This window comes from Lycium barbarum, chromosome 12 (genome assembly GCF_019175385.1).
Source record: "Lycium barbarum isolate Lr01 chromosome 12, ASM1917538v2, whole genome shotgun sequence".
NCBI classification, from domain to species: domain Eukaryota; kingdom Viridiplantae; phylum Streptophyta; class Magnoliopsida; order Solanales; family Solanaceae; genus Lycium; species Lycium barbarum.
Window position 1 is genome coordinate 99,500,762 of NC_083348.1, and position 13,988 is coordinate 99,514,749.

At 33.4% G+C, this 13,988-nt stretch overlaps 1 protein-coding gene across 1 annotated transcript; it reads right to left on the bottom strand.

The window, feature by feature from the left end:
• Positions 1 to 10,214: 10,214 nt before the first annotated feature.
• Positions 10,215 to 13,271, bottom strand: LOC132624726 (uncharacterized). The gene is made up of 4 exons (XM_060339458.1): positions 13,092 to 13,271; positions 12,880 to 13,008; positions 12,210 to 12,272; positions 10,215 to 11,441 (listed from the first exon to the last, which is right to left on the bottom strand). The coding sequence occupies exons 1-4, from the start codon at positions 13,236 to 13,238 to the stop codon at positions 10,803 to 10,805; spliced, it is 978 nt and encodes a 325-aa protein (XP_060195441.1). The 5' UTR covers positions 13,239 to 13,271; the 3' UTR covers positions 10,215 to 10,802.
• Between the last annotated feature and the right edge of the window lie 717 nt (positions 13,272 to 13,988).

Consider the following 13,988-nt stretch of genomic DNA (forward strand, 5'->3'; position numbering starts at 1 on the left):
TTCTTTTGGCTTTTTTCTCCAAGTGGGTACTCTACACTGGACTTAATTAATTCTTGCATTTTTTTTTTCTTGGCTGTGCTTTTCTAGTAAAATTGAAAAAAGAAAGAAATTACCTTTTTCTTGTTTAATCCAAACTGAATATTGATTTGAGTAGCAGTTTAAGGATGTGTGGCAGGTGGCAAGTACAAATCAAGGCTCAGAAAATTGACAAGTGGCCAAATGAAGACATCTCAAAGTGGCTGCCTTCTAACTTGGCTTAATTTCTGACACCAAGTGCCTGTCTACATTCTACTGTCCTATAAAATCATTTTTGCTTTTCCAACTTACTCTAGAAAAGGCATTTCACCTGCTCTCTTCTGACTTCAAAACATCCAGTTACTAACTACCACTTGATTACTTCTCCATATGTTTCTCGTAATATTAAATCACTAACTGAACCAAGTTTTATCTTTTCTCTTTTTTATTACTCCCTCCATATATCAAAAAAAAAAAAAAATGTCACTTGCCTTTTTTTTTTTTTTAATTCAAAAAGAGTATTCAATTATCAAATTAAGAAAAATTTAACCTTCTTCTTTCAAATTTGTGCTTATTAAGTGTAAGTGATCAAATTCTAATGCTTATTTAATTTAGGATAATTTAGTCAAATTACTTATTTTTACCGGGGAGTTAATATATTAGATTGTGCAAATGGTTAAATAAACGCTCTTTTTTATCTGGAGGGAGTAGTTGTTAAAACTACTCCATTTTGATTGTTAGAAGAGCATTGTCTCCATAGGCTTGCACACACCTTAATTATTTTATTAAATATTTACTACCTCCTATCAATAAAGAAAACATCAACAAATTAAATAAGGGGATTAAAAAAATTAGAATATGCAACCTAAATACTTTTTGAATTACCTTTACCACACTACAATAAAAAAATTAAAAGCTCATATACAAATAAATATTTAATTTTACCTTATTTATGATATATGTTTTTCTGACTAATAAAATTCAATTAAATCCCCTTCATTATAGTGGCATTGCCACTGCCTACTTGTACAAACATTAGGTAACTCTCCCAGTAAAATTTAGATAGATAAAAAATCATTTGTTTCTGTTGAAATTTGAATTTGTTCCCTAATGATTTTCAACCATTTTATTGATGGAAAGTTCACACCCTCAACTGCCAGTTAAAAGTTAGAAGGTTATAATTGAAAATGCTGTTCTTCAAATTCGAATTCAACCACTGCAGTGCAATTGTATGTTTCCTACATCCCTTATTAAGTGTTAAGAAGGCATTATAGTTTATAATAAAAGAGTAGGGTACACACTCCAATTCTAGCAACGTTGGATTCATATTCTCTAAATTAGTCTAAATTAGTGCTTCCCCATGGTTGTGTATCATAATCTTTCTATCTATAGAGAAACAACTTATGTTTCTGTGATGTCAAAATATTACTCGTTCTATTACCTTACGATAACTTATGTTGGATCTCGCCAAATGAATGATGTCTTATTTATCGGTGGTGTGTCCTCTCTCTCTCTCTCTATGTGCGGAAGAGTAAATCCAACTCAATTTGCACCCTTTTTAAAAGAGTTCAAGTTTTAGACCACATCAGTCTAAATAATTTATAATTTTATTTTTTATTAGCATATCTTATTTTTAAGATTTCACTGCCCGTGTATTATATTTATACTTTCTTTTCAAATTTTCAAATAGCTAGATACATCTAAAGCCGTCCAAGTAGAGATGAAAGACCAATGAACTTACCGAAGTTGGGTCAATAAATGTGAATTATCGCCCTACTTACAATTTATTTGTGAATTTATATTGCTAACTTAGGGTGCGTTCGGTACGGAGGAAAACATTTCAATTTTCTCACGTTTGTTTAGTCAAAAATTCTAAAAAATATTTTTTTTTAGGAAAACAAGTTCCTCAAAAATGAGAAAAATGACTTCCCTGCTAAAAGTAGGGAAAACAAGTTCACAAGTGAATTCCACCAACCACCCTACCACCACCCAACCCACCCCCAACCACTAAACCCCAACCACTCCCACCACCCCAACCCCACCCCACCCCACCCACCACCACTACCCCACGACCAAACCCCCCTCCCCTCCAAAAAAAATTAATTTCACCACCTACCCCCAACCGCCAACTACCAAACCCCAACCACTCTTGCAACCCATGCACCACCCAACCCCCAACCACTCCCACAACTCATGCACCACCCCCCACTCCCCGCCAATTTTTTCTTTCTTTCTTCTGGGTTTTCTACAACCCCCCACGCATGGACACCCCCATCCCCCTCCCCCCCCCCCCCCAATTTTTTTTTTATTTTTTCACCCCACCCACCACCACGACCACCCCCCTCCCGACACTCCACCACCCCCTCCAATTTTTTTTTTTTAAAGTTTTTTTAAGTTTTCTTTTTTTAATTCTCTACACCCACCCACTACCCCCTCCCGAATTTTCTACTTCCTATTTAATTTTATCTTTATTAAAAAAAAATATAAAAATTGAAAGTTTGTGTGGTTAAAAATTAACATTTTTTTTGTGGGGACGGGGGTTTCCGGGAGGGGGGGGTGTAAGAATCCAAAAAATGCAACTTTTAAAACTTTTTTTGGGGGGTGGGGGGTGGTGTGGGTTGTTGTGGTGGTGTAGAAAACCCAGAAAAAAAATTAAAAACTTCAAAAAAAAAAAAAATTGGGGGAGGGGTGGTGTGGTATGGGTCCACGCAGGGGGGGGGGGTGCAGGGTTGGTGTGGAGTTGACGGGGCTTGGGTGTGTATTTTTCAGAAAATGTTTTAAACCAACCAAATGAACATGAGAAAATAAGTAAGAAATTCACTTATTTTCCACTACCCAAACGAACATGAGAAAATAAGTAGAAATGCACTTATTTTTCAAGAACACATTTTTCAGGAAAACGTTTTCCTCCATACCGAACACACCCTTACTCTAAATATATTACTCCCTCCTTTTCAAATTATTTGTGATTTCTAAAAATAGTTGTCTCAAATTATTTATCATTTTAGAAGTTCAAAACAAAATTAATTATCTTTTATTCATTTTGTCCTTAGTCGTAATTGTTCTTGAAAACTACAAACATCTCAATAGAGTACATATGTAATGAAAAGAGATTATATTTTTAGACATAACTGAGGGTAAAATAGGCAAAAACTTCTTTTAATTAATGCTTTCATAAGGAATCTGTAAAAGAGGAACACGAAAAATAATTTGAAAAAGAAGCAGTATATATGTCATTTGAGTGAAAGATAATAAGTGTATTAAAAATGCATCCGATAATACAATGCATCCGACCTAGCGAACTTATACGCCTGCATTCATTTAATTTGTTGGACTCATTCGCCGACAGCTTAGTAAGATTATCAACCCTAAACATCATTATCATTCCACCAAATTGCGTTGTTTTCCATGGACAAATCATGTTGTACACCACAAAATATACTCCCCTGTTTTTATTTTATTTCTTTTCTCTTTTTCAGCTGGATATCCCTTGCATGTGTACTTGTCATCGACATGTAACATTTGTTTTGTTATACTAATAGATAAGTGTGTGATGAAAATGATTAATAGAAAAAGTAAAATATCTGCTGGTAGTCTGTTTGTATTTTCTTTCCTAATGGTATTCTGCCTCAAAGGATAGGAGATTTTTTTTTTTTTTTAAAAAGGATATAAATAAGAAAAGAAGAAGGGCGAAAAGACAGAGGTCTCAAAAGATATCTTTAGGCTTAATACCTAGATGGACCCTTAAATTTGACATGTTTTGTAAGATAGGCATATAAACTTATAAGGTGACCAGATAGACACTTAAACTTACTCAAAGTGTATTTTTCAAGTTTTTCAGTTGTTTTGAAAACAAAAACTATATTTTTCAAACACTCACAATTTTCATGGCCAAACAAGCCCTAAATATATCACAAAATATTTTTTTTAAAATGCAAAAATAAGGCAAACGCATATACATGAGACTATAAATGTGCACTTAAACCAATAAATACTCGCTAATCGCAATTTTGCAGCTTTCAATTAACTCGGTTTTTTTTTTACACTTGAATAATTAAAAAATAATAACTTTAACCAATAAAAATCCTTAAAAAAAGAAATTTCAAATTAAGATTTTTTTTTTTAAGGATTTTCTTCTCGGCTTTACAGTTTTCTTAATTTGAAATTTCTTTTACACTTGAAATACTGAACTTAGAAATTTCTTAATTTGAAATTTCTTTTTTTTAAGGATTTTTATTGGTTAAAGTTATTGTTTTTTAATTATTCAAGTGTAAAAAAAAAACCGAGTTAATTGAAAGCTGCAAAATTGCGATTAGCGAGTATTTATTGGTTTAAGTGCACATTTATAGTCTCATGTATATGCGTTTGCCTTATTTTTGCATTTTAAAAAAAATATTTTGTGATATATTTAGGGCTTGTTTGGCCATGAAAATTGTGAGTGTTTGAAAAATATAGTTTTTGTTTTCAAAACAACTGAAAAACTTGAAAAATACACTTTGAGTAAGTTTAAGTGTTTATCTGGTCACCTTATAAGTTTATATGCCTATCTTACAAAACATGTCAAGTTTAAGGGTCATCTAGGTATTAAGCAATATCTTTATTTCAACATCTTTAGCGGTTTTCGAAGTGAGAAAACCTTACTGAGAAAAAGGAACTTAAATAATATTCCCTTTATAAATAACTAGGTAATCTATCCGCGCTTTGCGCGGTCATGAATGACTTCATTAAGCTTATGAACGATCACTCTCTAATATCTGAATATAAGAAGTAGCGAAAAGGTAGTTTCTTGTTAAAACTAAAGAAGTTAGAACATTTTTCAACATAAATGAGAAATTTAGCATTATCACATATTTCAAGAACCTGAATGATTTCAAAATTAATACTGTTCAATCAATTTTATCTTCTACATGTTTTTGGATTCTTAAATTTGTTCCTTAATATTGCCTTCTCAATATTGAATTATTTTTCATGAAATAATCAATCACCACTTTTTCTATTTATCTGTACTTACATGAAAAATGTAAGATATTCAATTTGTTAAAAGAAAAGAAGAAGTAACATGTTGATAAAGTGCTATTTGAACTCCTAGATCAAAACATGGCTATATTTACTGTAATATAATCTCCGGGAAAAAAATCTACTTGACGCAATATGCAAGCGTCGGTTGAATTGAATGCTTGCAGATGTAACACCTAACATGAACAGAATCATATATGTATGATTATACAAAATATTTAAGATTGAATTTTTCAAAACATTATTTTTTAACCCAGTTGAAGTAAGTTGTTGATATTATACAATTCGAACAACAAAAGCTAAGTATTAAAGTGAAGTATTAAAAAGAAGCTGAAGAAGTAAAGAAAGCAATAATCAAAGAGAAGGTATAAAGGGAAAAAGTTAAAAAAGCTGGAGAAGAAGGCAAAAAAAGGAACTGCTTACTATGGCAAAAACCACCACTGCTTCATAGAGTTTGTTTCCTATACTTCGGATTTTGCCATCGATTTTTCTTTGGAGATTGGTTTCTTTCACTGATGAAACTTCCTTAAAATAAATTGTTACAACTTTTCATCTTTCCATATAAAGATTCTCCTGAAAAAGTGTAAGTTAATTCGCAGTATACAATATTTGAAAAATCAACATCTGACTCAATTCTTATTTAATTTTGTTGTTCTATTGTTCTATGTAACACTTTTCTATTGCTCAAAACATATACAACATACAGTGCAGTGGGGGCGTCTGGTTCATCTGTAAGACCAAGTTATCGGCCACTGGATTGTTATCCTCCGCTACAGTCCTATCCACATAATTAACAATCTCTGTTACCACACGAACTCAAGTTAGCGAGCCGGTTCCTCCCTCTCCGTTTCTCAAAAGTATTGCTTATATTGGAGACACATGTCATAATTTAAATTTAATTACTGAGATTTAATTAATTAAGATAAAGTTCTAAGCATGATAAAAATTAATTCCTTCCATATGTTAGGTTCCAAATATTTATGTAATCGCACAATTTTAGTTGTACGCTATCTCTTTCCTTAAAAACTCTTCTCTTTCTGGAATAGTTTTTTATTCGTGAGTTATTGTTCTTTTCTGCTGTTTTATACGTGATATTTCTACATTTCCATTCAAAGATAAGAAAGGCAAAAAGTAAACTCCAATCTATGATAATAATTAAAACTAAAGAATCGTACAACAAAATATTTGCCAAATAAAATCTTTTTATGCGTACTCGAAGAGTAACGGATGCGGTTTCCCTGAGCTTAAAAAAAATCTTTTAAAAAATTTGTGAGTTATCACCCATAATGTTCACTCCTGCAGAGATGACACTCTCTTTTAAAATTAGCTATCAGATGTTACAAAAAAAAAAAAAAAATGTAAAATAACTCTGCAGGAGTAAAAAAAAGTAAAACAACACACGTTTCAGGTCAATTGGCCGTCAGAATGACGAAAAATTGTATTCCAAAGTATTATTGAAAGTACGGAAATTTGGGAGAAAAAGAAGGAATTAAGTATTGTAACCACGATTGAGTGAACATTGTTGACGTACCAAAATCATGGCAACTGTTCTAGTTGTTGATGCCCGTATCCTTGCTCTGCTTCATGCTCAAGAAACCTCAGCATCTACAAATCTAGTGGTTCCATTCGGAAGAAAGATTCATAGAATAAACATGCTTGAAAGTTACAAAATCATAGGCTTTAGATTTCGAGACTCCTTGTCTATTGTAACTATCGCCTCGTCTAGTCTCTGTATGTAGAAATGGTGGTCTACCAATCAAGACCGCGAGCGAAGCATTTGCGCCGAAACATGTCGGCCTTAGCAACAAAACAAACAGCCTCTAGGATATCAGGGCAGCGAAGCCACGCAGTACGGAGATTGTCGTTGTAGTTTTTTTGTCTTTTTTTTTTTTTTCTTTTTTGGGGGGAATTGGAATGTTTTCATTTTCTATCACTGTAGGTTAATGGAAGTACCTAATAAGAATTCAGTTTGCAAGGGCGTGACTTTCCGAAAGGGAGTGACTGTTCCGATTTTCTTTATAAAACTTTTTTTTAATCATTTTTAAAACTTTAAAAGGCAAAAAACTGACAAAAAGGATAAATACATTTCCTGATCAATGAGGCATGCCATGGCCTGCTTTTATATATATACTAGAAAATGTCTTTCTTATGGAAAATATCTTTCCGTAAAAATGACTTGTATCTTATCAAACACACCTTTTTTCGCTCAGAATTATATAGATGTTTCATTTTAAGGATATTAGTATCAATTAAATGGAGCCGAATGCTTATTGGAGCAGCAGCTCTGAACGAATTCTTCTAGAAATGTTTGCCGTGGTAAACCGACTTACTGTTATTTAGTTCCTACAACCGTCGTCAATATATGAGATAGCATCATGAGGTATGCTATTTACTCCTCTTCTAGAAATGTTTGTCGTGGTAAACTGACTTACTGTTATTTAGTTCCTACAACCGTCGTCAATATATGAGATAGCATCATGAGGTATGCTATTTACTCCTTCTGCATTAGTAGTGGCAAATGTGCGGGACGAAAATAGGTTAAGCAAAAATGAATAAAATATCAGACCTGCCCAAATCTGATACGGGTCAAAATGGGTTGAGTGACGGATAATACAGATATTCCTATTTTTTTCCTTGTATTTTTTTTATAATACTAAAATTTGTGAATGTACTATATGTCAACCTGGGGATAATATGACCATAATACAGGTTGCTCTAGTACGTACTTGCAAATATGGATCTTTGCACATTTAACCATGTTAACACTATTAGAAGTTGCTTGTGCTACATCAGATTGCATCAACACTTCATGAATGAGTATGAGGAGCATCAGTGATAGCTTAACTCATATCAGCTTCTAGTGTTGAATTCTGGTAGTTTAACTAAAATCTCAACTCACAACCCATTATCTTTGCTATCAAGTATCAACTAAACTTATGCGGAATCTAGGGACAAAAAAAAAAGAATTATTTTTTTGAAGTCTATTATTAACACCGACAATTCATTAATGTGTGAAAGATTGTGTATGTAAGAACCTAGTTGCCAATTGTAATCGAAAATGAAGTCACGCTTTATCAAAATTCACCCGTATTCAGGATTAGTTTTAGATTAGTTCCAGCAGAGTCCGGCGCCTAAATGGCATAAAAATGGACCAAAATTTCCAAAATGGATTGTGAAATTTATTATAGACCAAAGGGGGTTAATCATGCAACCTACACGATTTACTCCCAAACTTTAACGCCTCGTCATTCGTCTGTTAACTAAAAAAAGAAAAAATTAAATAGCAAATCGTGTACCATAACACGATTTGCACCTCTACCTTCTTTTTAAAAAAAAAAAAAAAAATCTTGATGTTAACTTATTTTTGGTTTTTCATTTGTTGTCACATTTGATTCAAAAATATTTTACCTCAAACAAAGTCATCAATAATTACAAATTTATGAAATAAAATGTAAAAATACAAAATACAAAAAAAAAAGTTTAATAAATGTCACTCGTTATCTGAATAAAACATCACACAATTAAGACAACAACATATTCATGGAAAATTACATAAGGCAATAACAACGTACAACTTAGAAAAAAACATAATAACGAGAAAACAACAACAACTACTGATTTCGCAAGAGGCAACGATTCTAGTTATGACCTGTTTCCTTGCACGCACTACACTTTCTAACCATGCAAACACTGAATACGAGCGAACTTCAGAAGCGTGGAGTACAAGTAGAAGGAGAAATGAAATGGATATAGCACGATTTGTTACTTAATTTTGTTGATCTGTGAAATAAAAAATAGATTGTTTTTTGGTTTTTTTTTTTAGGGGGGGGGGGGGGTTTCTTATGGGGGTGAATTTCGAATTGGTTTAATTTTTGTGGGTTGAAGTTGAATTTGGTGGATTTTTTAGGGGGGTGAATTTGGAATTGGGTTAATTTTTGTGGTTGATTTTGGTGAAGTTTTTTTTTGTTTTGGGGGATTTTTATGTGGGGTGAATTTGGAATTGGTTTAATTTTGATGGGGGTGAAGTTGAATTCTTGATTTTAACAAATCGTGTTATGGTACACTATTTGTTATTTAATATATATATATATATATATATATATATATATATATATATATTTAGTTAACAGACGAATAATGAGGCGTTAAAGTTTGGGGGTAAATCGTGTAGGCCTGCACGATTAACCCCCTTTGGTCTATAATATATTTCATAACCCCTTTTGGAAACTTTGGTCCATTTTTATGCCATTTAGGCGTCAGACTCAGTTCAAGCAGCACCAATATGGATTTATCCATTTTCGACCCGTGGTTTATCCATTTTTTACCACGGGTTATAAGGATTAGTCCATATTTGATCCGCTTTTTAGCAAGTTGGCTATCCAACTGTTTTTAAATGGATAAATTAGGAGGATACTTGGATATTTTATCCATTTTACCAGCAGTAATCTGCATTTCCACTATTGTTTAAAATATACTGCTACTTTCTTTAGCATAATTTCTATATTTCTCTTACTCATATAATAATGCAGGACATAGTAGCTCTTCAACGGTTTGCAAAAAGTTCTTTTGCTTGTAACCATTGTCCACGCCAGACGATATTTTTCATGGTTTGGAAAATTTAATCAGTGACTGCGCACTAAAGTTTACTTTATACACTGTCAACATGGTGGAATAACAGAACTCATGGCAAACCACTGAAGCACCTTGCAAGTAAAAGTTAAAAGGTAATCGAAGTATAGTTACCTAAAGCAAGCAATAGGCGAACTGCTCCAAGTCCCCTATTAGCAAGTGTCCTGCTTTCCATATGCTAAAATTTTAAGTATGAAATTCGGATTTGATCTTCTTCTGAGGTATGTGTTGGGGATATGTCACTGAAGGCGAGGTACCCAGGGGTATCATGGGTAGCAAACGATGCCCATTTGAACTGTACGTAGGTGAAGAGGAGGGCCCAAACATGGGGTTTGTGGACCTAGCTCTTTCAAATGGCTCAGTGGAAGGCCACACGGTTTACTGCTGCCATTTCCCATGCCTAATTTTCTCTTCTTCTTTAGTAGATCCCACAACAGGTTGTCCTCTTTAGCATGATCCTGGTCCTTCACTGCAAGCTTTACGATAAGACAAAAATTTACAAACAATAGCATAGTCAGTAGCACTAAAAGGTTTAGCAAGTGAGCAGAGAGGTATTTCCCAAATGCAGCTCCTAAACAAACCACTTTACAAGCAATTTCCATTTCGATAGTTGAAATACAAATAAACAATTGGATCTCAAACGAAGTTATAATACTATAGAATATAGGAAGGATAGGGAAATAAGAAGTGCTAGGGTAGCACAATGTACAAGCACAAGGATTGAGAAAACTGAAAAGCATATGTGAGTGGATGACTATTGTCTGTGATAAATTCCATCCATAGTAAGATGTTTCATTCACTATTTTCCTTATAAGCATATGTACATTCTCACAAGCATGTATTCCGCAGTCCAAACAATCATTGAATTCGTTAATTCTGGAAACATAACAATTTTAAATTCCTTCAATGAAGAACTGAAGATCATAACAAGAAATATAATGAGTTCAAAAGGTTTTGGCATAAGAAGCTCAAATACATACAGGGAGAGTCACTGGATTTCTCAGCATATGTAGTATGGGAGCTAGATTTATTTTATTAAATAGTAAGGCTCTTAGAGACAGTGCATCCTTGACCACCCATAGTGAAGAAGATTTTCTCTTCAGACTAAAGAAATGGTTAACATTAAGTGAATTTGCAGTAAACTAATCAAGTATAAATAATACCTTCTCTTGCTCAAATTGTTCCTTTGATCCATTCTTGGCTTTCAGGAGGAATCCCTGATATTTCCTTGTCAAATCTTCTGATTCCTTCAGCTTGTACAGCACCTCACGTCTATTATGTTCTGCTAGTCTTACCTTCTTCCTTGCTTCCTCCAACTCTGTCCTCCCTGTTCTCATTGCTCTTCCCATCTCTTCCACTATGTTCAGTAGGCGATGACATCTTCCTGATGTGACTTCGAGCTTAAGACCCTTGACATAGTTGACCATTGGCCTACACATTCTTGTAGCTAGCTCATCCACTAGGTTGTCCACTCCACACTCTACCGAGCTCAGTGTAGTAATAACAAGACGAAATATGTGTTTCAAAAGTTGAATTGTGATCAAAGAAGTGCCATTATTTTCGCCTATTTGGTGAATGGCAGAAACATATGCAACAGCTTTCTTGAAAACACTATGTATGGAAGTTTGATGGTCACTAAGGGTCTGAAGAATGTTGGTTTGGCTTGTATTTACTTGGGATTCAACTTGTCTAAGCAGATGGATCAACTGCCTTAGCTGCATCTCTTGTTTCTGAATTAGCTCTTTGCCAACTGTTTTGGCTCTATTCATATAGCCTTCTTCCTACATTTGCAGATTGAGAAACCAAATTCACATCTACAATCAAACAATTTATGTGGAAATTCATGGGAATCTTTTGAAGAGTCAGCCAATCCCAACAGTTCATTAAGTCATACAAGTAGTATATTAGGCAACATCTTGAAGTACTCTTCCTCTGCATAATTTGTGTATATAGCCAATTACCATACCAATAAATTCAGTTTAGAGCTCAATGTTGAACAATGATTAACGTTGCCTCTACCACCAAAATAAAAATATTGGGATACACAAAGGCAGCATGAGTAAGAGGTAGAGTTTCAGATTTGAATGGAGCATAGATATTGCTTCAATCACTTTCAGATTTCGTGCTTTTGTCATTCGAAAGAAATAGTGTCCATTTACTTGCTTGATATACTTATAGGTGTCGAGATTAACTTCTGGAAAGCATTGTCTCTCCAATTAGTCTCACAGTTCAGTTACGGATAGAAATATACATCATCTACACATACTCCTACTATTCCAATTATACTACACTCTTTCTGTTTTGGAACATTACAAAATATATGAAATTATAGCAACTCTCACAAGTTTCAAAACTTTAAGTTCATTTAACTATTCAAATTTTAGACTCAGATAGTTTCTCTATCGGATTTGTTTTCAACCACTACGAATAAGGTAATACTTGTGCACAAATTAAACTAACATCTTGAGCGTCGAGTCGTGTAAAATGAAACGGAAATCTGAAATTACTAATGCATACACAAACTCAAACTCAAACTCGTTACGTATTACCTCAATTTCACTAGCCTCCTTTCTCACCATCGTTTCAGCTCTATTCTCGTTTCTCTTGCAGCCCTGTCACCGAAACCATAACTGTTTTTATTCACGCTTTCTGGAAAGTAAAACACAGAATTGAGCAACAAAATATGCAATAGGAGTTTAATATCTTCACGATCATCGACACGCTCAAACAGAAGTTCAGATGTTGATTAATCACATGGAGAAACGAGAGTTTGGCCGTAGATTGTTGATCAAATTTTGAAAATTTATCTTCAAATATCTGTTTGGCCATGAAATTTAATCAGGTTTTGAAAATTTATTCTCAAGTTCCATACCAGTTTTTGGGATAAATCTCACTTCCAACTCACAAAACTTCATTTTTTTTCCAAGTAAAATGCATGTTCAAACACAACTTCAAGTTCCAAAATCACAACTTCAAAAACTCAAAGTTTGAAGTTTCAAATTTCAATAAAAACTTGTATGAGCCAGTTTTTGAAACTTTAAAATAATTTGAAGATAAATTTTCAAAATGTGATCAAATTTCATGGTGAAACAAATATTTGAAGATAAATTTTGAAATGTGATCAAATTTCATGGCCAAACAGATATTTGAAGATAAATTTTGAAATGTGATCCAAAATCCATAACCAAACACTAGCTAAAGAGTTGAATAGAAGAGTACATTGGCATGAAAATGAGTAGGGTAATCAATCACAACAGTAGTATATTTTCCTTCTTCAGCCATTTCAAGAGTCTTCAATCCCACAAGCTTCATCAACGGATTCGCTAAGGATTCAAACACATCTGCAGCCTTCAAAATTAAAATCGTCAAATACACAATAACTCTCAATAATTTCTAAAATCAAAGTTTGAGGAATGAATGTTGTTACGTACTTCTTGCAAGCCAGTACGGATGTGATTATCGAGTTGATTGAAAGCGAGTTTGAGTTGTTGGTGATGAGATACGATTCGTGAGAACTTAATACGGAAATCGCCCATTGATGAAGTTGCTGCGATGAATCGTCGCCTTCGCCCATTCATGCCTCTGTTTTTTTCTTTTGAAGGAGATTTTGATTATGTTATGGATTACTGTTAAAGTTCAATGAGGAAATAAAAGTTCTTTCTGCGAATGAGCAACATTTATTTCTACCGGATGGGATAGCACGGCCCAATGATATTGTCTTCATTTCAAAATAAGTGTGTACTTCACATTATCAAAAAGGCATGAATGATGTTCTTCCAATTTTACAATCATTTAAAACTAAAGAGCTACATCTTTTTCAAGATATTTAAGGGTAAGTAAAAATAAATCTTACTTTTAGGATTGAGTAATTTTGTAAATGATGTAATCATGCTAAAAGCACCACTTATTTTCAAATGGACGGAATATCACATGAGCATAGATCTTTTTGTTGGTAGATCAAAGTATCCACTTTCTCTTATTGCGTTGTTTTTCTAACGGTTTTATTGGATATTTCATCTTTATTTTTAGAAATTTATGGATAACTTGTGTTACATCTTCTGATGTCAGCTTATACAAAACTCTTTCCTTCCCAAAACAAAAATTGATCGACTAAAATGTAATAAATAGTTGCGTTTAGGTTTTAAAATGTTGAATTTGTATAGACTTCCCCCGTAATTATAAAGATATCATGTGTAAAATATAATAAATCAGTGAATTGGTATGAGAAAGTGGATACCATAATAGTGTGCAATAATTCTTTAAACTAAAAATAAATAGGAATCTACAGTATTGCTTAGAGGCCACAATACTCAGTTTTTGGAAGTTAC